At 46.9% G+C, this 27,686-nt stretch overlaps 1 protein-coding gene across 7 annotated transcripts in view; it reads left to right on the top strand.

The window, feature by feature from the left end:
• Positions 1–27,686, top strand: part of SWT1 (SWT1 RNA endoribonuclease homolog) — a 1,000,634-nt gene that overhangs the window by 780,035 nt on the left and 192,913 nt on the right. For all 7 annotated transcript variants that reach the window (XM_078642786.1, XM_078642831.1, XM_078642776.1 and 4 more), the window contains one exon: positions 1,901–2,106. In XM_078642786.1, the coding sequence (XP_078498912.1) occupies positions 1,901–2,106 (206 nt within the window). The remainder of the gene's footprint in view (positions 1–1,900; positions 2,107–27,686) is intronic.

The following is a 27,686-nucleotide window of genomic DNA, read 5'->3' as shown; positions in this document are numbered from 1 at the left end:
ACATTTGATCCAACAACATTATTACCTTGATTTTTATCTATGTCTATCAATGTGCCCTGTCTAAGTTCCATAGTGGTTGGTAGGGGTGGACTATTTTTTTTAGCGGCAGAGGCAGAGTTTTTTGTGCCATCTTTACTACCTTTGGCCGCAATGCTATTACAGTTGGTCTTAGTTTTCCCACAATTGGTATTATTTACAGTGGATAAAGGTGCAGCTATGATCTTACTGTTCTGCCCATTATTCCGCTGAGTAGATGCACCACTCACAATTAGGGGTACCACATCGACCACCGTAGCACCCATATCCCGCTCTGCTAACTGATGATTTGTCCCATTCTCTCCAATTTTGTTGCAAGACTTAATTAAGGATTTTATAGAAAAAAAATTATCTAAGCTAGCCTGCTCCAGATGGTCCAATTGCTCTGCTAGCTTTTTAAGTCTAGTCTCAAAGGGATTTAAGAGGGAACGTATTAGTTTTTCCAAATCCGAGAGATATTCCGGATTAGATATCAGTTGCCCTGGGGCTGCTAGAGTAATAGGGTCTATTCCTGTTGATGCAGGCATCATTAGGCTCTCTACACCTATTGGGGCAACAACTCCCTCCCCCGTTATAACCCCAGTAGAATTCTCTACAGGGACATGGGTTAGGGGTGTTTTGGTGGCCAACTTCCTGAGCTTCCTTGCGGGATTTGGGACTTGAGATTTTTTAATAGTGGCAACCCTTTTCCTCTTTGGGCATGGTTTGGATTTAATAGCCTGCGCTTGAACACAGGCTTTTGATATAACATTTTGCCCCTTCGGCACTCGATTAGAAGCATTTAAATGCTCTGGGGATAAAGTGGTAACCACTATATCTACAGGAGAGGTACCCAGTGGCTCATTAGATGCAGATATTTCATGCGATGTATCATGTGTAGCTGGCAGTACTATAGAAGATAACGGGGTAACCAATGAGGGAAAACTTTGGCCTATGTGTTTCTCAAGGGGGGTTTTCATAAGCTCTATCGACAGCCTTCGCCCGGCGCGTCTTTCCGCCAAAGCAATCTCCCTATCAATGTCCTGGGGCAGGCGTTTGAAGTATGTATCTAGGGGGCCCATAACCGCCATCTCCACCTCTCCCATAGAAGACAGCAAGGCGGAGGTATTTAAAGAGCTAGCCATGTATCAAGCCCCCCTGCTACCTACCAATATACTAGCTGTTCCGAATAGAAACTAAACAAATAGGTTACAACAAATACCCGGTCTGTAGATATTGGAGGGGGGGCCCAGCCCAGCCTCTTACGGCCCCGGACGGCCACAGACGGTCCCGCCCTTGTCCCGGGCTTCTCCCGCGCGCTCTCCCGCGCTGCGGGAGTACTAGTGGCTTAATATAGGGTGTGCACACATAGGTGGAAGGGGTAGGAGGGGTCGGGGAGAGCGGCCCAGGTGTAGCTGCTCAGGGCTGGCGGGCGCTCCTGGGAAATGCAGTCCCAGATGAGCACACGCACTCGCTCGCAGCCCCGAAAAAGTACTTCCCTCAGTTTCTCCTTGAAAGCGCTGCTGTCAAACACTCCTCACGCAGCGGGACCCGCGGAGCGGGTTCCGCAAGAAGTAGGCTGGTGGCAGGCAAATCCAAAACGGGTAAGAATACAGGCAGCAAGGCGTCCAATGCAGTTCTGTTACATATTGGAGCACCCCTTTTAGGTCTAGGTGCTTTTGCCATTAGTTCAGTCTTTGATGCGGTTACTTCTGAAATGTAGTTGATCACTTATTACAGAATTTCAGTAAACTTGAGCTGGTTTGTCCATCTGTTCAAAATGCAGCATTTCTTTATTTGGTTTAGACAGTCCTAACTTTGCAAGTTTGTTGTGAGCTTCTCTTTTTCAGTTATTTTCTAATCATGTGACATTTACTTTCATAAGGTCAAAGAACTTTGCTTAAAAAACATTCCAAAAATCCAAGAATCTCCACATGAAAACACCGCACCTGAAAAAATTGAACTTGAAGGCTTGCCAAAGGTAGCTTGTGAAGAGAAATTGACAGAAACACAAAATCCCCAAAATGCTGAGAAGCACCAAAAAATCTGGATGGTTCTTGAGAACCTCTGCAACACAGTAGCTAACTACAGGTAAATGCAAGAAAGCTTTCAGTAGTGACTGTTTTTAATGTGTATTTCTAGCTTCGGTAACTGCATAGCATTTGGTAATCATATTCTTACATTGTAAATGTTGTAAGTCCTTACCAAAGACCATATCCTCAGAATCGAAACATGCAATGCCCTTTTTGCATGCTTGGCACCCTGTCTCAGGTGTGCTAGAGGTTCTTTAGGTCTCTTTAAAAGGTAATACAAAAAGAGAATGGGCATAAGGTCAGCAGTTTCTGTAGCCAAGATATGTTTTCCCCAAGCTTGTGGTTCACTGACTTTCCGGGATTCGACCCTGTGTAGTTTCAAATTTTAATGAAGTGTTCTTAACTTGCTTTCATGCCTTGTATGTATTCATAGTTTCTTCACTATTACTGTGCTGATGCCCAGACGTCCACCCAACCATTAGTACTAAATAGACTCGATGCATTTTGTACACTACAGCACTTCTGCAGAGGTACTCCACATGATTCTTTTATCAGCTTTCTTGATTGAACCAAAAACACAACCAAACTATTCTGACGCCGATACCCAGCCTTTTTTCACGTTTGAAAATTACAGCTTTAAGCATCATACATATTAATTATATTACTTGTCTCCTAAATTAGTTTACTAACTACTTCTCAAGCAAACACGTGATCAGAATTTCTGTTTCCGTCCCTAAATGGACTTTTCTGTTAAATTCCATTATACCCTTTTGCTTAAAGTTAATCATGACTTATATTACCCTACCCAATGTTAGTTTGTGCATCGTGGTTGCCATTCCAAGTATAAGCCCCTTATTGTATCATATTACTCATAGAAAGCATTTCAAGTTTATTTTATAATTTAAATATTGAGGCTGTGCGATGTCTAATTTCTTTACCCGTTTGGTCTCACTTAGAAAGAATATATTGCTCTATTGCCTCCCCTGGGTTATCCCATTAGCTCTGTCAATAAGTTGAAAATGTAGTTGATTTATTTTTGTACACATTTTTGATAGGTTCGTCTACCCGAAGATTTGTCACCTCTTGAATCCCTCCAAGTGCCAAACTAGATTGGCAAACTTTGCAACAGCTATGTTATGCCAGTAGGCAGTGCCACAACTCTGTGCCCGCAATGAAAACACCCTAGACACAGCAGCGGTGCCCCCATAAGGGCAGGGAGTGTCACCCCTCCACTGCGAGAGCAGAAAACATGAAAAATAAAATGCTAATAAAACATGTATTACCATTTTATTTTTCATGCTGGCAGGAGCCAAGTCTGAGGGCGGTGCAGCAGAAGGGGAGGGGAGGAACAGCGTGCACTTAAGTTTAAAGTGTGCAAGTCACTTCGGTCGGTTGACAAGTGATGGCCAGCCTGAGATGCACACTTTAAATACTGCAACCCAAGTTTCTTAGACAGCTGGGTGGAAAGCAATCACAGGCTGCCTGAGCCTGAAGGAGCTTTGAACCAGCGCACTCCAACCAGTCCTGGTGCTTCTCTCATGCTGCCTGAGCAACATGAGAGCAGCATCTGGATTGGTAAAGGAGAGTTGCTGGCTGGAGCACTGGCAGCCTATGCTGCCGAAATGAAGAGCAGTACCGAGCACGAGGCTAGAATTCTTTTAATTTTATGTTGGTTTAACTCACTGACAGGCGCTGGGAGAAACTGGCAGTGCCTTCCTTCCCGACTATAGTGCTCTCATTATCAACACTGTTTAAAACAGACCACAATTGAGAGCTTTGCCTTTGAGTTTAAGGGCACTACTGGTTTTTATTAGTGCCATTTGGTGGGCTAAATATTCGCCCCACCTGTTTTATTTGCCACTGGCTGCCACTACCTTGGTATGACATCACAGAGTCACACAAGGTGCCATCCTGGCGCCACCATGTCTTCACCAAAGTTGTCAAGCTTGAAACATTGCCTGTCCCTTTGATAAGCAGCTGTCGCGCTCAGACCCGCACAACGTCTGTTTGTGATGTCTGTCTGTAGCAGGACTGGGAGGACTGGGAATGGTCACCGAGGTAAGTGTCGCTGTTCCTCTTACAGGTGCTGCACCAGGTTCTGCTTTGGGTTGCCTTTGATCTAGAAGTTCTCTAGGCAGGCATTGTCTAGGGAAAGGGACTCCCAAGAGGTTATGCAAGTGGAGTAGAAGAAAGTTTTTGTCCTCACTGCACCGATCCCATTCTAGGGGTAGGTTGCCCAGGTAACAGCTCTGCCCCCCTTGGGAAGCCGTGTCCTTTACTCTAATAATGGACTTTGCCTTTTAGCCTGTTACTCTCTTTGTTTGTGAGAGATAACATGCCTGGTCATCCCAGATTTTCCAGACAATCTCTGTTATCATGTCATGGATAGTGTGCATGATGGCCAAGATGCAGGCTCACAATGTCTAGTTGTTCATGAAACATCTGGCTCAATGATCGTGTATGACAACTATCAAATTCCTCTTTGTCCTATGAGGTGCCCCTCTGGTAGACCTTACAAGAGAAAGAACTCCCTGCAGTTGTGTACCTTGCAGTTTTCACTGCAAGAAGCCTTGGGAGAGAGTTCCATGTAAGGTGGGGCTTCCAGCCTCAATATTTTTTTTTCTTCCTACCCTCAGCTTCTTGCTTATCTGATGTGTTGCTCATTATGCTTTCTTTGGCCTGGCAAGGCTTTGCTGTGGGCACTGTTAGGGCTATTTGCCAGCCATTTTGGCTTTTCATTGTTTACCAGATCAGTCATTGGTGGTATGCGTCTTATAGTTATAAGTATTCTGAAGGGGATGACGCATTTGTTATGCCTCAGTGGGACCTTAACTTGGTGCTCACATTGATGGGCTTACCCTTTGAGCCTATGCACATTTGGCCCTATATGTTCTTCACTGTAACGACTGTGTTTAGATTGGCATTACCTCAGTTTGGGGTGACAGCAAGCTGAAGGCTTTGTCTGTTCGTCCTCTTCCACCACATTTTGTTCTGTTCAGCTAGTTCTTAGGATCAAGGCTTCTTTTTGAAAGTTGTCACCTCGCTTTGTGTGGGCCAGTGCACCACTCTGTTAATATTCTACCTGCCACCACATCCTACCAGGAATGAGGAGACACTACACTGGTTGGATTCCAGGAGGGCTCTTTTCAAATTGGCACGACCTGTGGGTACTGGATTGACGGTGATCCTTTCCTTGACTTCATTAGCTCAAAGAAGGGAATGGCAATCCAGAAGTGGATCATCTCTTGCTGAATCATGCTGCGCCTGATGTGACTCTGTGAAGTCCTACATGGGGTGGTTCTGGAGTAGAGACAGAGTTATGGCAACACCCAGCAGTTCTGGAGAAATGTTGCAAAGCTTCCTGTTTCCTGATCCAGTCTTGTGCTTGGAGGGATTCAAAGAGGTGAGAAATCCATAGGTAGAGTATCCATTATAAAGATTAGTACTAAAGGTAAACCTGCGCATTTAGACTGACTACTTTTTTTTATGTTCTGTTAATCAAGTTTTGATCTCCCATCTGTTTGTGCCAGGTAACCTAAGCCACACAATCATTTTAGGGAATAAACATAGCATTCAGGTTTGAATGTGTTACATTATTTCAAAGAAATACTATTCCCAAATATTGGATTACATAGACTGGTTACCCAGATTATGTTTCAACAGTAAACACATCTAAAGCTTGGGAATGTACCTTTCTTCAGGGTTTTAAATATACATTGTTTTTCTAACTCGTTGTACTTCTCTGCTGACATTTTAATATGGTTTTTTTCTCGCAGTTTCTCAGATTAGCAAAAAAAACTTGGACTGTGAAAATAGGTTTTAATTCTTTATCTTCCTTCATTTCCAATAATCTTTTTATTTTTATCAGTTGGATTTTGTTGCTTTGTTCTGGTTGATATAATTATCAGCTTCTCTTTTGTCTGCTATGACAGCAAATAATTTTGCATGTGTTTTATGTATTGCTTCCAATTGTTCCAAATGTTTTATTGTAACTTGTATGGCCTAGGGCCGAAATGAAGTTTATGCTACAACTATTGCTTCCATCAGTAAAGTTTCAGAATAACCACATTGTCTTAAGCATTCGAAAATCTGTTCTTGTTTCCAACGTTGACAAATTATCCTCTAATACAATTTGTTTGTGTCTTAATACCTGCACGTAGGAAAGCTAACTTGTAGGGCAATTGAATGGAAGTTGTTTTAGTACTTTTAGATCCCCTTTCCAGTCTTTCATTTACAATATTGATTGGGAAAGGATTTCAAGGTACTATTTGGTTATTTGACACTCTTGTGGCAATCTAAAAGAATGGCTAATCTCATTGAAGAAGCAAGACAAATGGGAAAACAGTCGCTTCTGGTATACTTATGCCAGAGAATGTCCATCAACTGGAACCCGGATTGAATAGCAGCTGTAGGATTAGAATCTGAAGGCTAACAGTTTTTTCCAGGAATTACTGTTACTTAAGTAATGAAAGTATTTATTTTCAAAATCTTAAGGCTATGTTTATAAAAACAGGCGCCTTATGTTTTTTCCTAGAAGCTGTCCTCCAGCTCCGGGAGTGTCAGTGTTGCTTAATATCAATGTTGCAGTTTTGAATTCACCATCTGTCTATATCTTTATCCATCAGCCAATATTACTGTCCGTTTATCACAGTCTTCCACGTTCTTTTTCATGCATGTTTTTTGTCAGTTTTTCTGTCTCTGTTCCTCTTTCTTTCTTCCCTTTCTGTCTTTTTCTTTCTTCCTGTGGGTCAAAGGTCCTGATGGATATATTGTCCTGTAGATCCCTCACTTTATGAATATTCCTTGTAGGTATCAGACAAGTCAAACAAACATTTGCCCCAGCAAGAGCTCTCCTGTTCCCCTAAGTGATGCCTCGTGGCTCCAGCTGTCACCCCTTTTCAGGGCATGATGTCACCAGAGTATACTAGGCATCAATTTGAGTGCTCATCAAAGCATATAGATAGGAACCGTGAGAGCCACAATAGCAACAAATACATCCTGTAACATGTTTATATACCTTGGGATCTTAATCATGGTGCTAACTCATCGGAGAGGGGGAAAGGGGGTGAGAAATCAGTGAGAAGAATGTTTGTCTACCAGAAACATCCCACAGATCCCTCACCTTATGAATAAGTACTAAAGCAATTTCCCTCTCAGCAGTGGGACTGAATAGTGTTGGTTAATCAATATAACTGTGCAACTCAGGTTAGACAAAGCTGCCATCACTACGTGCCTGAAATATGACGCAGTAGTGCTTTGGAAAAGTATGCAAGAACAACCATGAAGCTGCCTGGTTGAATTTCAAAAAGGGGGTGGTGATGGACAGAGTATCTGAGTTAATCAGAACACTCCTACCCAGTCAAGAGATCAGGGCTTGATCCATCACCATTTTTTAGCTCACTGCACCATCTCAGTTCAGAACCTGGCTCTATGCAAATTAGTCTGTCCCTGGCCCAGTGCATCATGGGAACAGGGCAGACCAAACTACCAAGCCAATTCTTCACTGGAAAGGAAACAAGCTTCCGGGGACCGGTTTCTGGCATTACAGCCGTCTTCGGCCCGGCTTGCTGGAATCCTGATGGTGCAGTGAGCAAGGGACTCATGTCTGAGCATACCCTTCCACACTCATAGTGGCCAAAATAATTTCAAAAAGGGGGTGGTGATGGACAGAGTATCTGAGTTAATCAGAACACTCCTACCCAGTCAAGAGATCAGGGCTTGATCCATCACCGTTTTTTAGCTCACTGCACCATCCCAGTTCAGAACCTGGCTATATGCAAATTAGTCTGTCCCTGGCCCAGTGCATCATGGGAACAGGGCAGACCAAACTGCCAAGCCAATTCTTCACTGGAAAGGAAACAAGCTTCCGGGGACCGGTTTCTGGCATTACAGCCGTCTTCGGCCCGGCTTGCTTGAATCCTGATGGTGCAGTGAGCAAGGGACTCATGTCTGAGCATACCCTTCCACACTCATAGTGGCCAAAATAATTTCAAAAAGGGGGTGGTGATGGACAGAGTATCTGAGTTAATCAGAACACTCCTACCCAGTCAAGAGATCAGGGCTTGATCCATCACCGTTTTTTAGCTCACTGCACCATCCCAGTTCAGAACCTGGCTATATGCAAATTAGTCTGTCCCTGGCCCAGTGCATCATGGGAACAGGGCAGACCAAACTACCAAGCCAATTCTTCACTGGAAAGGAAACAAGCTTCCGGGGACCGGTTTCTGGCATTACAGCCGTCTTCGGCCCGGCTTGCTTGAATCCTGATGGTGCAGTGAGCAAGGGACTCATGTCTGAGCATACGCTTCCACACTCATAGTGGCCAAAATAATTTCAAAAAGGGGGTGGTGATGGACAGAGTATCTGAGTTAATCAGAACACTCCTACCCAGTCAAGAGATCAGGGCTTGATCCATCGCCGTTTTTTAGCTCACTGCACCATCCCAGTTCAGAACCTGGCTATATGCAAATTAGTCTGTCCCTGGCCCAGTGCATCATGGGAACAGGGCAGACCAAACTACCAAGCCAATTCTTCACTGGAAAGGAAACAAGCTTCCGGGGACCGGTTTCTGGCATTACAGCCGTCTTCGGCCCGGCTTGCTTGAATCCTGATGGTGCAGTGAGCAAGGGACTCATGTCTGAGCATACCCTTCCACACTCATAGTGGCCAAAATAATTTCAAAAAGGGGGTGGTGATGGACAGAGTATCTGAGTTAATCAGAACACTCCTACCCAGTCAAGAGATCAGGGCTTGATCCATCACCGTTTTTTAGCTCACTGCACCATCCCAGTTCAGAACCTGGCTATATGCAAATTAGTCTGTCCCTGGCCCAGTGCATCATGGGAACAGGGCAGACCAAACTACCAAGCCAATTCTTCACTGGAAAGGAAACAAGCTTCCGGGGACCGGTTTCTGGCATTACAGCCGTCTTCGGCCCGGCTTGCTTGAATCCTGATGGTGCAGTGAGCAAGGGACTCATGTCTGAGCATACCCTTCCACACTCATAGTGGCCAAAATAATTTCAAAAAGGGGGTGGTGATGGACAGAGTATCTGAGTTAATCAGAACACTCCTACCCAGTCAAGAGATCAGGGCTTGATCCATCACCGTTTTTTAGCTCACTGCACCATCCCAGTTCAGAACCTGGCTATATGCAAATTAGTCTGTCCCTGGCCCAGTGCATCATGGGAACAGGGCAGACCAAACTACCAAGCCAATTCTTCACTGGAAAGGAAACAAGCTTCCGGGGACCGGTTTCTGGCATTACAGCCGTCTTCGGCCCGGCTTGCTTGAATCCTGATGGTGCAGTGAGCAAGGGACTCATGTCTGAGCATACCCTTCCACACTCATAGTGGCCAAAATAATTTCAAAAAGGGGGTGGTGATGGACAGAGTATCTGAGTTAATCAGAACACTCCTACCCAGTCAAGAGATCAGGGCTTGATCCATCACCGTTTTTTAGCTCACTGCACCATCCCAGTTCAGAACCTGGCTATATGCAAATTAGTCTGTCCCTGGCCCAGTGCATCATGGGAACAGGGCAGACCAAACTACCAAGCCAATTCTTCACTGGAAAGGAAACAAGCTTCCGGGGACCGGTTTCTGGCATTACAGCCGTCTTCGGCCCGGCTTGCTTGAATCCTGATGGTGCAGTGAGCAAGGGACTCATGTCTGAGCATACCCTTCCACACTCATAGTGGCCAAAATAATTTCAAAAAGGGGGTGGTGATGGACAGAGTATCTGAGTTAATCAGAACACTCCTACCCAGTCAAGAGATCAGGGCTTGATCCATCACCGTTTTTTAGCTCACTGCACCATCCCAGTTCAGAACCTGGCTATATGCAAATTAGTCTGTCCCTGGCCCAGTGCATCATGGGAACAGGGCAGACCAAACTACCAAGCCAATTCTTCACTGGAAAGGAAACAAGCTTCCGGGGACCGGTTTCTGGCATTACAGCCGTCTTCGGCCCGGCTTGCTTGAATCCTGATGGTGCAGTGAGCAAGGGACTCATGTCTGAGCATACCCTTCCACACTCATAGTGGCCAAAATAATTTCAAAATGGGGGTGGTGATGGACAGAGTATCTGAGTTAATCAGAACACTCCTAAAAAATGGTGATGGATCAAGCCCTGATCTTTTGACTGGGTATGAGTGTTCTGCTTAATTCAGATGCTCTGTCCATCAACACCCCCTTTTCTGAATCGTGCTGCCTGGTTGAAGTCATCAACCGGGACACCCCTGAAAAGAGCTGTGCAAGCAACCACAAAAGGCTGGAATGGGCTGGAATACCCGCCAAAGTATCTTTCTTGGCCAGGGCTTAGCAGATCTTTACCATATGTGCCAGGGCTGAAGCCTGAAATGGTGCTGCTTGAAATGCATGAGGGTTGGCTTCACCAAGCCCAAAAGAACGGCACCCTCTTTGGGCAGTAGCCCAGAAGATTGTAGAGCTGTCCTGAATAGATCAAACTTTGTTATTCTAAAGTCATCAATCTCTGCTGGGCTGAATGACCAGGAAAGTTCAGTCTCAACTTCTGAACTCTGTGCTAAACGGTAAATCCCTCAACTTTATTCTGGACTAAAACATTAAACTGCAAGCCCACCTACTGTAATGGCACAGGAAGTTGTTACAACTCACACATCTTCTTGGATTTAAATATTTCATCCATTCATCCAGATACCTCATTTTAACTTTGTTGTCCTTTCTGTAGTCCCTAGGCTACAGAAACTCTCTACTCAAAGGTATTCCAAACTGCACTTAGCATTCTTAGGGCAGCCGGCCTCGAGGGGGGAAAGGAAGATGGCAGATTGGTGCCGCCGCATTGAGCTTGCACACTGAGCAGCTCCCACTCCATGAACGCCACAAATTCATCATGATTACTATCAATTTTCTTTAGGTATGGGAAAAGAGGAGTAAGGAGAAAAAGAACAAGCATTGGAAATGCAATAGATCTCGGATTTATTTGAGTTAGAGCTAATGGCATTGTAAATGGCAATGTCTTTTCGCCATGTGTTATGGAGTGTATGCATGTGGTGTGTAGTGGAATTATGTGGGTTGGATTGGAATTGTAGCAATGGTGGCATGCTGCGCTTTAGATGAATATGTTTAAAAGTAAAGTGCACCATACTGCGATTGCTACAATAGTTAATTGTGGATGCGTTAACAATTGATGTGTGCACTGATGGCTGATGGTGTGTGTGCCTGTAGAAATTGTGCACTGATTGCTGGTGGTGTGTGTGCCTGGTAGAAGTGTGCACTGCCGGCTGGAGGTGTGTGTGCCTAGTGGAAGCATGCACAGACGGCTGGTGGTGTGTGTGTCTGGTGAAAGCGTGCAATGACGTCTGGGTGCCTGGTGAAAGCGTAAACTGACGGCTGGTGTTGTGTGTGCCTGGTGAAAGTGTGCACTGATGGCTGGTGGTGTGTGTGTGTTTGGTAAAAGCGTGCACTGACGTCTAGTGGTGTGTGCCTGGTGGAAGCCTGCACTGACGGCTGGTGGTGTTTGTGCCCGGTGAAAGCGTGCACTGACAGCTGGTGGTGTTTGTGCCCGGTGAAAGCGTGCACTGACGGCTGGTGGTGTTTGTGCCCGGTGAAAGCGTGCACTGACGGCTGGTGGTGTGTGTGGTTGTGTGTGTGGTGGTGAGTGTGTGGTGGTGAGTGTGTGGTGGTGAGAGTGTGGTGGTGAGAGTGTGTGTGTGGTGTGTGTGTGTGGTGTGTGTGCGGTCTTATGTGTGTGGTCTTATGTGTGTGTGTGTGTGTGTGTGTGTGGTGGACTTAGTTCGAGTTTTCATACCCTGCACACTCACACACTGCCTCTAAACACTCACACACTGATCACCCTACACACTCACACACTGCTCACCCTACACACTCACACACTGCTCACCCTGCACACACACACACTGCTCACCCTGCACACTCACACAATGTTCACCCTGCACACTCACACAATGTTCACCCTGCACACTCACACAATGTTCACCTTGCACACTCACACAATGTTCACCCTGCACACTCACACAATGTTCACCCTGCACACGCACACAATGTTCACCCTGCACACTCACACAATGTTCACCCTGCACACTCACACAATGTTCACCCTGCACACTCACACACTGCTCACCCTACACACACACTGTGCTCACCCTACACACTCTCACACTGCTCACCCTGCACACACTGCTCACCCTACACACTCTGCTCACCCTACACACTCACACAATGTTCACCCTGCACACTCAAACACTGCTCACCCTACACATTCACACAATGTTCACCCTGCACACTCACACAATGTTCACCCTGCACACTCACACACTGCTCACCCTACACACTCACACAATGTTCACCCTGCACGCTCACACACTGTTAACCCTGCATACTCACACACTGCTCACACTGCATGCTCATAAACTGCTCACCCTGCACGCTCACACACTGCTCACCCTGCACACTCACACACTGCTCACCCTACACACTCACACACTGCTCACCCTACGTAATGCGAAAAGACCTAGCTCTGCCCTTTGGCCTGTGTTGTAATCGTACAGTAGGTTGTGAGTAGTTGCGCTTGATTGGTTGGGGCGTCCCCTCCTTGCTGCTCCCCTCACAGAGGGCCAGCTGCCTCCATGAAGCTCCCAAGACACGTGTTCACCTTTTCTTTGTTTTAGCTCCTGTGCGTCATTGCACCGTGTAAGTGCACAAGCATACCCTGCTCTCTCTGGAACACTCACACACTCTGCAGTCACTCTCACTCTGCTGTCACTCTGCAGTCACTCTCACTCTGCTGTCACTCTGCAGTCACTCTCACTCTGCTGTCACTCATGCAGGTACGGTCCCGCAAATGACTATTCTAATGGCGAAGATGTTTTCCAGTGAAAGCCAAAATAAGAAAAATACATTTAAATATATTTAAAAGAGGAAACGTAATGAATTAAGACGAAGTGAGAGAGGAAAGGGCACGAAAAGTGCACATCAGAGAAGGGCACCTTAACTGACCCGAAGGAATACGCATATGTCTTGCATTACTTCGAGAGAAAAAAACACCCCAGTTACAAGATAACACGCCAATTGTGTTATTTTTGCCTCGCATTTGTGTCTTTTAAATTACATTCTTTGCGAATTTCTTTACACATTCAAATATAGCTCTGTCTTTTTAGGCGCTATAACGCCCACTTTGCTGTGACATACTATAATGTCCTCGATGTTTGGTGAGACACTATAGCAACCATGCTTTTGGATAAACTAATATGTTAACGTTTTTTTGTAAGACGCTGTACCGTCCATCCTTTGATTACCTGCGTTTGTTCTTACGCTGTGGCGATCACGCTTTTTTTGTGAGATGTGATTGTGTAAAAGGTTATTTTGGGAGACATTACAGTGAACACGTTTTTTAAACGCTAGTGTCAACGCTATTTTTTTTTAAACTATAGTTCTCACGTACTTATGCTAGATGCTATAGTGATCAGGACGTTTATGAGACTCTCTGCTATCAACACTTTCTAGTGAGGCGCTGTATTGACCTCGCGCTCATGTGAGGTATTGTAGTGAACCTGTCTTTTTATGAGACTCTAAACTGTCATACAAAATGTGGGTGAGGCGCTATCATTTCCGCGCACCTCTGTAAGATGCTATAGGAATCACGCCTTCCTGTAAGAGTCTCTATGCTGTCAACACTTTTTGTAAGCCACTGTAGTGGCCACGCGCTTCTACCAGATGGCAAAGAGACCACACCTCTTATGTAATTGTATACCGGCAAAAGTTATTTTTGTCTGGGGTACAGTGTCAGGGCTTTTTGGAGGCTTTGGAGAGCTTTCCGTGAAACATGAACAGTGACGCGATTCTGTGTCACTACATTGTGACCTAATTTGTGATACGCTATAGCCTTGACAAGGCGCTATTTTGTCCACGTCATTGATGCAGACCGGATTCACTATAAAAGAAACTTCGCAGAAATGCACTCCTGTACTTTGGAAGTATTTATGTCCCTAACTTTCCCCGTCCTTGGCCTTAAGTGCACCGGTTCGGGGGACGAGTTGCTGTTAGTCGCTAGGCTGCACACTCATAAATGTACATGCAAGTGCCCACGGGCACGCGCAGCTGCCACTTGCACACGCCGGGAGCACCAGCGGATTCGGGTCCGAATGCCAGAGCGTGCAGCAGAGAAGGGGCTTCTGTGGGGGGGGCGTGGCGTGAGCATGTTTGTTGTTTCACCACATAGGGTCTATGGCTGGCGTTGAACTGTCTGCAGCACGTGTTGTCCTGAGCACAATAGTGCCCGCGCACCAACAACTGAAAACACACACTGGGCAGTGGAGCGCATCTGGTGCTGGAGACTGATTATTAAACATATTTAGCTCAAGTCCTCAGTAAAAGGTGAGCACTGAACCCTGCTCCGAACAGCTCTCTTGGTTAGTCTTTACCACCACGTGCTACAGGTACAACCTGTTAGGTAACTCCAGGGTGAAGGGAGCTTTTTCACTGCCCAACAGAATAAAAGGTGCGCTCCTTTTATTCCAGCAGGCTAGACCCGGTGAGAAATATAAACATATGTCAGCAAGGGGAAATCACGTTAAAGGGGCTGTAAGAAGCGGGACTGAAAACGATCGCTTTTGTAAAAAAAATAAAAAATAAACGGCGAGTGGTGCACGCGCGCGCCACTGCCAGCATATGTTTTGAATTATCGCGGCTCTCAAGCCGCGATAATTCAAAACATATGGTCTCTGGTGCGCGTAACAGACACCAATAGGCCATAGGTGGAGCTACGTGACCGCCTATGGCCTATTGCGTGTTCTGTTTCAAAACAGCACTCACGCAAAGGCCAATGAAAAAGGACCTAGCAAATCCACACGCACGAGCTATGTGGAATTTCAAGGTCTATTTTCAAACGCCGGGAATAGGACGCGCGCTGCGGGACACTGCATGCGCAGTGTACGCAGAGCCCGAGCCCTAAAAAGCTGTGGCAGCTGAAAAAAAATAAGCTGGCTGTAACTAAAAATCTTGGAAATTTTCAAACCGGAAAGGCCGACAACTTCCTCTCTTGCTTTTGCTCTGTTAGGAAAGGAGCCAGTGCTACCTACTCACCTGTATGATTCTTGTGATTACCCGGATGCCACGGCAGGTCTGGATTTCCACCCGGCGGGGTTTGGATGACTCCTGATGCTCCTCTCTCAGCGGGTGTTCCTGGCGCTGCACATCTGCTTTGGCTCCGCTCTGCGGGATGGGTCCACCGAAGACGACCACTCAGCGGGGATGACGTGCTGGATCAGCCCTGTGGGGCCGACTGCAGAGCCTGCTGGCTCTTCCGATGTGGAGAGAGACGCACACCCTTCCACCGTGAAGGGCAACACGACACAGACTGTTGCTTCCAGAGTTGGCTGCCCGATCATGAAAGTATTGCAATCGGCTAAAGTCACTGGGGGGACGGCCGTTTTTTTTACCAGAGACTGAGATGGTGGATGCATTGTTAGGGGCTGTACACTCAGGCACCAGGGAGAATGTGGCAGTAAATGCCGAAACTGACGCTAATTTGGGACTAGTAAAGCCATCTTCCCAACGCGAGGAACATAAATCCGAGTATATGGAAGGGCAGTCATTAAACTTAATAAATTCATTAGTGGATTTGGCTGTTGGGGATAACAAGTCGAATGGAGGGCTAATAGAGCAGCCCAAAAGCCCAGCAACAGAGCAGCCAGTTAGCGACTAAAACCTATATAATCAGCAAGGAGAGACACTGCCTCAACCTATTTTGGAAGATTCTATAGGGTCGAACATTGATGGGAAAGCTATTCCATTGCTGCAGCCGGAACATTCAATCGCTCCTCACCTTCTAATACTGCTGAGTCTCTTGGAAACAATCCTAGCAGCACTGCTATTCCGCATATAGCTAACACAACTGTGACAATCTTGCTGAAAATAATGTGGGAATCGCAAGTTGAATCAGCCGATTTACCACTCAGCCATAAAAAAGGCAATGCCAAACCCAAGGTTGAAAGATCTTATAAAAAGGGAGCTGACAAGCAAGGTTACATACGGGACAGCAGGAGCAGTGTCGGCAAACTAGACTCAGTTAGCAGTCCTCTTCGGAAGTGGGTTACGGCAAAAGGGGAAGTTAAAAATCTGATAACACGACTTTCTGCTTCTGGCTCAGTAATCGGATCTGATTTAAAAAGAGGACCTCAAGGCGTTACAAAGGGGATGACAGCTTCAGAAATGATGGACTCTAATATAAGCGGGGATCCAGTACATGGGACTTGTCATTCCTCTTTTGTTTCTCTAACTTCCCCAATGGCTACAGAAGATAACGACTCAGCTGGTTTGCGCACTGGGGCCGAAGAAAATTCCCTCACAGTGATTCTTCAAATATTGCAGGTCCAGAGAGAACAAGCACAAGAAAACTATACTCAAGCCAGGGCCGATAGTCAATTGGTCAAACAATCTCTTACTAAGGTAAAAAAAAAGGCTTGTGTCGGACATTACGTAGCTACAGCAGCGAGTAGCTAACACAGAGTATTATGCTATTAGATTGGCGAAAACCTCAGAAGCACAAGATAACAAGCTCAACTTCTTGCAGGGAAAAATCGATGATCTTGAGAATCTGCAACGCCTAAATAACCTCCGCCTTTATGGCAACCCAGAAGGTGAAGAGGGCACGGATCCATGCACATACATTGTTCAACTGCTCCAAAAATCTTTCCAGATCTGGCTGACTGGGACAGTCAAATTCAGTGGCCATATAGGCTGCCATTAGTTTCTAACAAAGCCGCAGGATGCTTTCCCAGGCCTTTCCTTATCTAATTTGGAAATTTTCTATTAAGGCAAGCGGTCTCAATTAAGGATCGACCCACCTCTCTTATTCGTGTAGATTCCTTTTCTGTATTTCCCAGTTCGGACTTCTGTAAAAACACAATGGACAGGAAATGGAGAGTACGCCAGTTTATTGACCCTTTAAAGGCTGAAGGGGCACTAGTTTTCTTGCAGAAACCTGTTTGCTTAAAAATTATTAAGGATGGGCAAACACAATTTGTATATACGGAACAGGATGCTCAGGAGGTCTTGGCTAGATGGCGGCAGGGGGCTTCTTAATGACTAAAATAGCTATTCTTTTGAGGGTCTGTCTTCTTTCTCTTTTTCATAATGGTTATTTTCTCTTTAGGGACTCTTTTTAGTTTTGCTTACTCTTTTCACTTTATTCAACCAGATAAATGTCTGGGCTGCTCTCTATGTGTGATCTCTCTCTCTCCAAGGGTGTCCACATCAACAATAAGGAAAGTGGTGATTACTTTCCACAGGTGGGTGACGGGAGGAGATTGGGGAGGGAGGCTGAGGGCGCTGTGTAAAAGCAAGGGGGACCCTGAATTTGAGGGACAAAGTATCAGGGAGGAGTGGCAGTTTGTAGAGGCTTCTATATTCATTACAGATAGTACTATTAAAGGTTATTTAAAGGTAATTATTTGTACCGCAGGAGAACCTATGGTGTATGATATATTCTTTGTTATAATATGTGGGTAATTAAATGTTTATGCTGGAATGTCTCTGGGCTAAATATTGTACGTGAACGACAATTGGTATGAGAGGAGCTAATAATGTACCAGCCTCATCTGATGAAAATCCCACTTGGCATATAAAGACCGGGCACTACTTAAACAGCTTGGATATCAAACAGTTGTGTGTACATCTGAGGGTGTATCGATCAGGGACGTTGCCATGTTAGCTAGCCAAACTCTCACATATAAAATGTATCAAGTCTAAGCAGATCACAAGGGGAGATGGGCTATCACTCAACTTGAAATCTTTGATATCAAATATATCTTAGTGGCTGTTTATGGGCCTAATGTCAACAACCCTGAAATGTTTAATTCTTTAATGCTAACTATACTGGTATTAATAATCATGGGTGAACCAATTTATGGATTCTACTAATCGGCGAACAACTACAAGAATGCCAAAGTACGGGCATCTATTCTCGAGTTTGCACGCTCGCATAATCTTAAGGATATGTGGAGAACTTTACACCCATATCTCCTGGGGTATACATACTATTCACACCCACACAAGCATAGACTTTGTCTGGGCTAATGATACTGTGCTTTGAATAGCCAAGATTGCGGCTTGCCCTCAAAGTACATCCGATCACAACAATATTCTGTTTTCTTTTCAAATACAACTGACAAGCAAATCTAGGCTTTCTATTTCTTTCCCACGCCACCTATTGATTGATGGTGATCATATCTCACACATAGGTAAACTGTTGTCAGAATGTATTCACATTACCACTAACACTGCTTTATTATGTATTGTTTTGGATTCAATACAACACAACAATTTGTATTTCAAAAGAACAAAACTGGAGAGGCTTCCATTAAGGCGGCTCATATAGTGCTAGCTAACTTGGAAACATGTCATGCAACAGCCATTAGGCGGAATGATTGTATTCCGATGCAGATTTATATTTATCTGGTAAAAGCATGAGAAACAGCAGCAGGGATGCTCAAGGAAAGAGTGGCTGCCGCCTATAATAAATATTGATCTACTCAATACGAATATAGCGAACAGGTGGGTAGGGTATGAGCATACCAATTAGCCGACAACGAGGCTAAAAACGTAATAAAGGTCATTAAAAGAGCGGGTAACATACTCTACACAGAAACTTGCAGAATACTTGCACAATTCGTATTTTTTTATGAAGACCTTTATGCTCCATGAGACCTAGTAATAGTAGAAGAGGTTTCGAATTACTTAACGAGAGCAGCACTACCATCTCTACCAGCAAAGGACGTTGCCCAACTTGGCGCAGATATCTTACCAGAAGATGTTCTGGTTGCTCTGTTTTCACTGGCTGCTGGCGAAGATTCGATACCTATCGAGATTTACAAAATATTCAGGAATATAATGGCTCCACTCTTTGCCAAGGTCACTCAAGAGGTAGGCAATACTGGTACTGTACCACCAACTTGGGATGTTACTAATATAGTGTTCTTCCTGAAAAAGGGAAAACCTCCGGAAGAGTGCAGCTCTTATCACCCGATATCCCTTATCAATGCTGACGCCAAAATCTTGGCGAACCGCCTAGCTCCCTTGATGCCCAAACTTGTTTCCAGTCAACAGCATGGCTTCATAGCGGGCTGAGATACTTTGGCACATACTAATACCGCTATAATGGCATTCGAATATGCCAATCGATCTGGTAGTAATCTGGGAGTTATACTACTAGACGCGAAAAAAGTGTGTGGCATAGGGTTGACCTATCCTTCATTTGGAATGACAGGCCGATTTCTCATGTGGGTAAGGGTTCTTTATCGTGCACCACAGGACAAATTGAATTACGCTGGCTTGTGCTTTTCCGTATAAATTGGGGTACACGCCAGGGATGCCCTCTCTTCCCATTATTGTTTGCCCTGTATCTTGGGCTTTACTTGCCAATAAAAGCATTCAGTCACTATGTTCCCGGGACCCAATGAATCGAAAGTCAAGGCCTAAGCAGATGATATAGCTATCTTCACTACGGACCAGGGTAACTCCTTGGAATTCATTATGCATGAGGCTGGAATATTTGGATCTTTTTCTGGATATTAACTGAACCCTAATAAAACCCAGGTGTTATTGAATTTTACACCAGGTAATGGGGACATGACCCGAAGTTACTTATTTAGGCATCTGTATTTCATCTCAGATTGAGCGTATAATTAAACTAAATTATGATGTTCCACAATGTTATTAAAAAGCTAAAAAAAACTGGCATAAACTACCCATAAATATAATTGGTAGGTATCAACAATTTAGAGACTTCTTTTTAGAACACAGGGTCTTAAATCAGTAGACACATATGAACTATTGACATTACTTCATGAACCTCCTCGGAAGCATGCAATTCGTGGCATAAATATCTTTGCCAGGATAGAGCTGACCCATGACTAAAGCCAGCACTAAATTGGAGCACCATTCTGGAGACTGAAAGCACTCCTATTATGATAGATGAAGCATTTACAATATTAAAAGACACTGTCTGGTCTACTAATCTAAGGCTACAGCGATTTAGGACAATATATGTTGTATTATATCCCTGAAAAGATTTATTGCTCGGATATTGAGCTCCTTGTCAACCCCAGCTGATAATCTTTTCAGGGCAATAAGTTGAATTGCCATAAATGCAGAGTACATGCAAATATTGTACATATGTTTGCTACATGCCCACAGTTTCTGACATTCTGACAGGGAGTTATACAGGTCTGTAAAAACAGCCTTGCATAGATCTGGTTTTTACCCCACAGGAGATCATGCTAGAATATAAGGGAGATTCTAGCTATGCACGTCGTGCACTGCACTCTATAATTTTGGTTGCTGCCAGACTAGCCATCTCTAGGGCCTGGATTTCTCCTAGGCCCTGCAACATTGAGGGGTGGTGGGTTATTTTTGTGGAGGCTTTTTGAGAGGGAAAAGGCCTTGGCTAAAATTAGAGGCTTTAGTTCAATGTTGAGATTTAATGCAGTCTGGCATTAAATGATAAAAGATTGATTGAATATATTGCGATACCCCATAAGAATCCTATGCTTGTATGATCTACATGTATTTTTGCTTTACCTCTACTGCGGTATGAATGTTTTGTATTTGTATTGGAACCAGTATAGGCTAATGTATAGTCATTTGTCATGCCTACCTTGCTTAAAAAAGAAAAGAAAACAAATTCTTAGGACAGCCAACATGCACTGCTAGGCTGGCCACGGGAACATCTCACCTATTTGGTCTCTCTGAAATGGTTCTCCATAGAAGGGAGGATGATCTTTAAAATTGCTTCCATCACACAGAAAGCTTTTTTTCTGGAAACCCAAGACCACATCGCATTGATATGAAACACCTCTGGCAGACAGCTTATCCTGCAAGGACAATCTCCTCTTGGAAAAGCATTCAAGAAAGAAAAGACGCTTAAGCACGCCTTCTCTGGAAGTCTACCTAGATCATGGAATTCAATCCCACAAGCATATTTTTGAAAATATTCAGTTTCCATATTTCCATAATGTTCTGTACACTCTCTACTGAGGAGCCTTGTCTTCTCTTCCATAAGGATAAAAGTTGTTTTTCAAACTGTCCCTTCTTTCATTTTGGATGTTTTCATTAAATTCCATGAAATGAAGAAATGCTTTTCGTTTGGCCTTGCCCTCTTGCCTCTTTACATGAAGGGATTTTGCACAATGTGGATTTCTTGACCGTATCCATGTTCAGCAGGAAAAGACAAAATCTTTTAGAAATTATATTTGGTACACATAAGATTTTTTCGTCAAGCAATAAATTGGCTAAAGTTACTGTTGTCAGGCGGTTAGTCTTTTGCCCGAACTAAATAATGCAGCATCAGAGCAAGGCAGGCTTCTTAGAGAATGGGTGTTCCTTCCACCATTACAAACGCAGCAACAGTGGGTGGGTCCGGATCAGAGACATTTTCAGATCTACTCTCCATGTTTGTTGAAACATTGCTAATTGGATGCACCGTCTGGGAAAGCTAACATGTGTTTAAGCTATGTGAAGAGATTTTCTCATCATAGGAACTTCATTCATATTCATAAACTCTGAAAGTCTTTATTTATGCTCAGGATCTGGAAACACCCTAACAACCACCACAAATGGAATGATAACCCCTATGAATTTGAATTTATTTGTATAAGTGAAATAAAACCATTGTTTTACAATAAGAGCATTAAAAGTAAAAGGCATCACAGTTCTTAAAGGTTAAAAACTCTGGTAAGGTGCGATAGTTAAGTCCTAACATTTGACTCTGGGCTTCTTCACATATTTGCGGTTGGCCGTTAGTCTTTGTCTGGTCCCCTATGAAAGTAACAACCGTCTGGCTCCTCAGATCTCCAGGACTACGTTTGTTACTATTCTACATGCCGATACTCTTTCTTTTGTAGAGTGCTTGTGCTTTGCAACAGTGTTGGAGAGTGTTCTTTCGAGGTCCTGTGTTTAACCCGTTGCGTGCACGCGTCGGCCAACGGCGGTCGAGATCACTTCCTCGGTAGTGCTGCACACATCAGTTGGCCGACGCGGCCCTGCCCACTCAATAAAACAACCACACCGCGGCGGAATTCGCGCCACGGTTAAGGAGTTAAAATAGTCCATTATCAGCGTTTGGACCTTACGAGGGCTGGGACGGGTGGCAGTTCCGTGGTGCATGGCACCCCTAATAGATTGTACAAATTTTCCACAGCGGGCCAGGATGTGTGGTACTTTTTGTGAGAAACATACTGCAGAGGCCTCATGGCAGATGGTTACTTTTTCTCTCAGGCATAGTTCTCTGAGAAGTATCCTCCTTTCAGTTGCTAAGATCGGGCAACAGCACAGGAGGTGTAGCCATGTATCACGTTTGTAGTCACACAGTTGACATGCTCCTTCTGTGTTTTGGTTTGCACAGGCCCGGCTGAAGTCCGTAATTGGAAGTGCCAGCAATCGCATGTACATAATCTCTGTTCTGGTTATAGGGTGAAGCGGGCGGTAAAGTAGGGCTGAGGTTTGTTTAATAAATATGAGTCATACAGCGGGGTCAGGAAAGATATTGTATTTTAATGAGGCCTGGTCTTGCTGGTACATGACTTGTTGGACTTGTTTATTGATACGCGATTTCCAGGTGGCATATGAAATGCAAGGGCTAGCGAATGCTGGTTTGTTTATTTCAATGGAGGCCATGGCTCTTGTAAGCTGCTTATTCCATAGTGAGCCAATTTTTTTCGAATGTGTTTCTTAGGATGCTTTTTAGGGATTCCCTCAGAGATTTTAGGATTCAAATATAATTTTTTAAAATGTCGGCCTCAAGGGTTAATGATTGTTTGATCAGCCCGAGCTCCAACCTAAGTCTCGCCCTGAAAGGTGTTTTGGTTGAGTTGAAAGATTTTTTTATATGCCACACATTGAGCACGCCCTAGGATTTCCGAAAAAGCGCCAAGAAACCGTTGATGCCCATATGAAAATGTTGGGAGAAGAGAAGCTTGAGTGACCTTTCTGATGCCCACTGCTGACGGACTTTTTAACATGTTATTCAATTTTGTATGATAGTGGGTCTTGCTGTTTCTGTGAACCAAACCCCCAAGTACTTCTATTTCTGCACTGAATTTATTTCTTGGTCTTATCTGAGTTGATGGTAAGATAATTAGATGTACTGTATTCATGTAAACTGATCAGAGCTTGTTGGAGGCCCACTTTGGTGTGATCCATGATGACTATATCTGAAAGAAACAGGTTATTGTTAGATTCCTTACCTTAGAATATCCCCAGGCGTCAGACTGGATCCGGAAAGTTTTGCGTAGCAGTACCCCTGCGCGTTGATAGGCATCGTCTGCGGCTCCGCGTCCGTCGTCGGCATCGTGATCGCCCGGATGATGTCGGAATACTTAGACGCCGCCCTCTCGTGCTGACGTCAGTTCTTCTTTTTTCCGCACTAGCAAGCGCAGATCCGGGAACAGCAGTAGTCCTAGTCATTTTTTTACTACGTTTTTGATCTGTTTTGGATCACTTCTCGAGTCGACCTTCGACTTGCGGTGCCGATAGGGATGCCTGGCTTTAAGCCCTGCGACGACTGTCACCGATTGATGTCGGGCCGACAATGATGACAATTCGTGCCCCGACTGCCGGGCCTTGACTTCGAAGGCTAGGCGGGAGCGGTCCGGTAGGCGGCTCAAGCTCCATCAGTCAGCCCCGCGCCGCTCGAGGTCCCGGTCTAGGAGGCGATCAAGGGACCGGTCGCGGGGCCACAGTCATCACTGCTCGATGAATCACCACCACTCGTCGGGCTCGAAGTCCTTAGGTAAGTCGAGGCATTCGAAAAAGAAGTCGAAGAGACGTCATCGCTCTTCCGACTCCCCCCGACGCTCGCTCGATGCGGCCGGGGGTTCGGGCGACACTGCCCACTCGGCTCCGCCGGAGCCGCAAGCGCCGCGTCCAGCTCCATACCCGCTGGTCCCTGGGCTGCACACGACTCCGGAGGAGATCAGTGCGTTCCTCACGGTCATGAGGGCCCGCTTCCCTCTGTCGGACCCTGCTGAGGTGCCTTCGGGCCCCCCCGGGTCTTTCTGGGAGCCCTAGTGGGCCGGCGGCTCCGGCCCTGGTGCCGCTGGGTGCTTCTGCCCCGGCGCCTTTGACGACTCCCGTCCCAATGCTGCAGGGCTCCGCAGGATCAAGGCCTGGATCCATGGCATCGCCAGTCGACCTTAAGACCTCTCCGCTGGTGCCGTCACCAAGGGTGATGCCCCGGACGCCATCCCCGGGCGTCGTCGTCCCCGGTTCCAGCCCCGGTCCGGATCAGGCGTCGGACCGGCGCCGTCTTCGACACCGATCGGTGAGCCCTTCACCGACGACCCGGCTCCATCATTTTTCCCTGACTATCAGGAGATGGATGATGAGGAGGACTGGAAGGGGTCTGAGGACCCTCTGGCACTGCAGTGCCAGTTGAGCCAGGACTGGGCAGACGAGCTGGGGGAGGCCAGTGGTCTGGACACTTCGCCCGACACTGGATTCGTCTCCCCTCCTACAGTGGCTACGGAGGAGGGGGCTGCTTACAGAGTGGTGTTGACTAGGGCAGCCAAGGCCTTGGCTCTTGAGCTCATTGTCGCGGCCGTGAGGACTAACCTCCTCACTAAGGTGCTCAAACCGCAGGCATGCCCCTTGGAGCCTCTCCTGCCGTTTAACGAAGCCCTCGCCGGCGTTCTGCTGGGCACCTGGTCCAAGCCTTCTACAGGCCTCCCTTTAGATCGGAATGTGGCCCGACGCGACCACCCGGCTCCGGGTGACCCCAGCTTCCTGTCCGTTCACCCCACCCCCGAGAGCCTGGTGATCCAGGCCTCTACCTCCCAGACCGCTTTCTCGACCGCTCCCCCGGATCGGTAATCCAAAAGGTACGATCAGTTTGGCAAGAAACTGTTCTCCTCCCTCCGTTTAGGGCTGGCTGCGGCCTGTCAACACCGCCTGCCTTTTGGGCCGTTACACCCACTCTCTGTGGGATACGGTTGCGAAGTGCTGCCGCAGTGCCCGCAGGAGGCCCGGGCAAAGCTTACCCAAGCCCTAGCAGAAGGGCGGGACGCAGCACGCTACTCCATTCAGTGTGGACTCGATACCACGGACTCGCTGGGTAGGGCGATTGCAACAACGGTGGTGGTTCGCCGCCACGCCTGGCTGAGGTCCGCCAACTTTTCAGGGGATGTCCAGGCAACACTCATGGACATGCCCTTTGACGGCCTTCGCCTCTTTGGCGACAAGGCGGACAGTGCGCTGAAGCTTTTCAATGACTCCAGGGCTACGGACAAGTCCTTGGGCCTAGGCCAACGCAGCAAACTTCTGCCTCTCGCTCCTTTCGTGGCCAAGAAAGGGGCGCCCCCACACGTGCAGCCAGCTGCAGACTCAGGCTCACTGCGATCGCGGGAGTGGCTACCGCCTTGGCGGTACCGGGGGACACCGGCAGGGTCAGTCCACACCCGCCCCTGCAGCATCTGCCTCTAAGCCTTCCTAGTCTGGCATTTCAGGCCCATTCCTCGCCAGTAGGGGGCAGGGTCCGCCATCACCTCCCCCACTGGCGTAACATCATACCGGACAGGTGGGTGCTGCAAATCGTCCGAAGGGGCTACTCCCTCCCCTTCGAGGCGACCCCTCCAGCCATGCCACCGCAGTACCACCGCATGTCGGGGAATCACTTGCAACATCTGCAGGAGCAATTTACGGCCCTCTTGGCCAAGGGGGCCATCGAGCGCGTTCCTGGGCCAGAAGTAGGATGTGGTCCCAGAAGACTGGATGGTAGCGTTGGACTTGCAGGACGCATATTTTCACATCCCCGTCCTGCCGGCCCACCGGCGTTACCTGCGGTTCACGGTAGGCCACGAGCATTTTCAGTTTACCGTGCTCCCCTTCGGCCTTACCAGCGCCCCACGGGTGTTCACGAAAGTGATGGCGGTAGTTGCAGCTCATCTGCGCAGATTAGGGGTTTCAGTCTTCCCCTATCTTGACTATTGGTTGTTGAAGGCAGGCTCGCCCAAAACAGTCGTCTCCCACCTCCAGACTACGGCCGACCTCCTGCACCAGCTGGGGTTCTCCATCAACGTGCCGAAGTCGCACCTGTGCCCCTCTCAGAGGCTCCTCTTCATCGGAGCGGTTCTGGACTCTGCGCAGTTTTGGGTTCCTCCCGAGCAGCGGATTCGGAATATTTAGGCTCTGATTCCGATCTTTCAGCCTTAATTCCGGGTTTCAGTCAGGTTGACGCTGCGGCTTCTGGGACTGACGGCCTCCTGCATCCTACTGCAGTGGGACCTGATGTGTCAGTGGGTCCAGCATCAGGGCAACCTGTTCAACCACGTCCTGATCTCGGAGGGCACTGCAAAACAGTTGCAGTGGTGGCTCACAAACCGCAATTGGGTCAGCGGCAGATCTCTCTCCCTTCCCCAACCAGAGCACGTAGTGGTGACAGATGCGTCTCTCCTGGGATTGGTGGATCACATGGGAGAGAGGGAGATCAGAGGCTCTGGTCTCCGGCGAAGTCCTGGCTCCATAACAACCTTCTGGAGCTGCGGGTCATCCGTCTTGCACTGAAGGCATTCCTTCCCGCTGTCAGGGGAAGTGTAGTGCAGGTGTTCACAGATAACACCACCGCCATGTGGTACTGCAACAAACAGGGCAGGGTGGAGTCGTGGACCCTTTGTCAGGAGACTCTGAGCCTCTGGACATGGCTGGAACACCAGGGCGTCACCCTGGTGGTTCAACACCTGGCAGGTTCTCTGAACGCCAGGGCGGACGAACTCAGCCGCTGCTACATGATGGATCACGAATGGCATCTGAACTCGGATGTGGCGCAAGGTCTCTTTCAGCGATGGGGAGAGCCTTGGTTAGATCTATTCGCCACCGAAGAGAACGCGCAATGTCATCACTTCTGCTCTGACGTGAGTCCCTTGCTCACTTTGCCACTGGATTCAAGCAAGCCGGGCTGAAGACGGCTGGAATGCCAGAAACCGGTCCTCGGAAGCTTGTTTCCGGTCCAGGGAAGACATGGCTTGGCAGTTCGGGCTGGACTGTTCCCATGAGGCACAGGGTCAGACTGATTTGCATATAGCCATGTCTGAACTGGGGTGGCAGAGTGGGCTAAAGAACGGTGATGGATTAAACCCAGATCTTTTGACTGGGTGTGAGTGTTTGATTGATTCAGATGCTCCGTCCATCACCAACCCCCTTTTGTACCACGGAATTTCCAAGGCGGCACTCTCTCGGCGACGCTTTTCATCGCGAGTGGAACTGCGGTCTGTTGTACGCCTTTCCGCCTATACCACATCTGCTCAGAGTGCTGAAGAAGATCCGGCGAGACCGTGCCCAAGTCATCCTTGTGGCTCCGGACTGGGCACGAAGATACTGGTATCCCGAGCTACTCAGCATGTCAGTCGATCCCCCGATTCGTCTGCCTCTTCAGGAAAACCTTCTGTCGCAGCAGCAGGGGACGGTCCTCCACCCGAACCTGTCCAGTCTCCACCTACATGCGTGGAGATTGAGCGGCTGCAGTTGAGGCCATTTGACTTGCCTCCTGAAGTCTGTGATGTGATTCTGGCAGCCAGGCGTCCCTCCACAAAGACGGTATACGCCTGCAGGTGGAATAAATTTGTGGCATGGTGCACAGCAAAGGCTGTGGAT

This window comes from Lissotriton helveticus, chromosome 1_1, assembly GCF_964261635.1.
Source record: "Lissotriton helveticus chromosome 1_1, aLisHel1.1, whole genome shotgun sequence".
NCBI lineage: Eukaryota > Metazoa > Chordata > Amphibia > Caudata > Salamandridae > Lissotriton > Lissotriton helveticus.
Note: the sequence above shows the minus strand (reverse complement) of the source record. Positions and strands in the feature narration are given on the sequence as shown.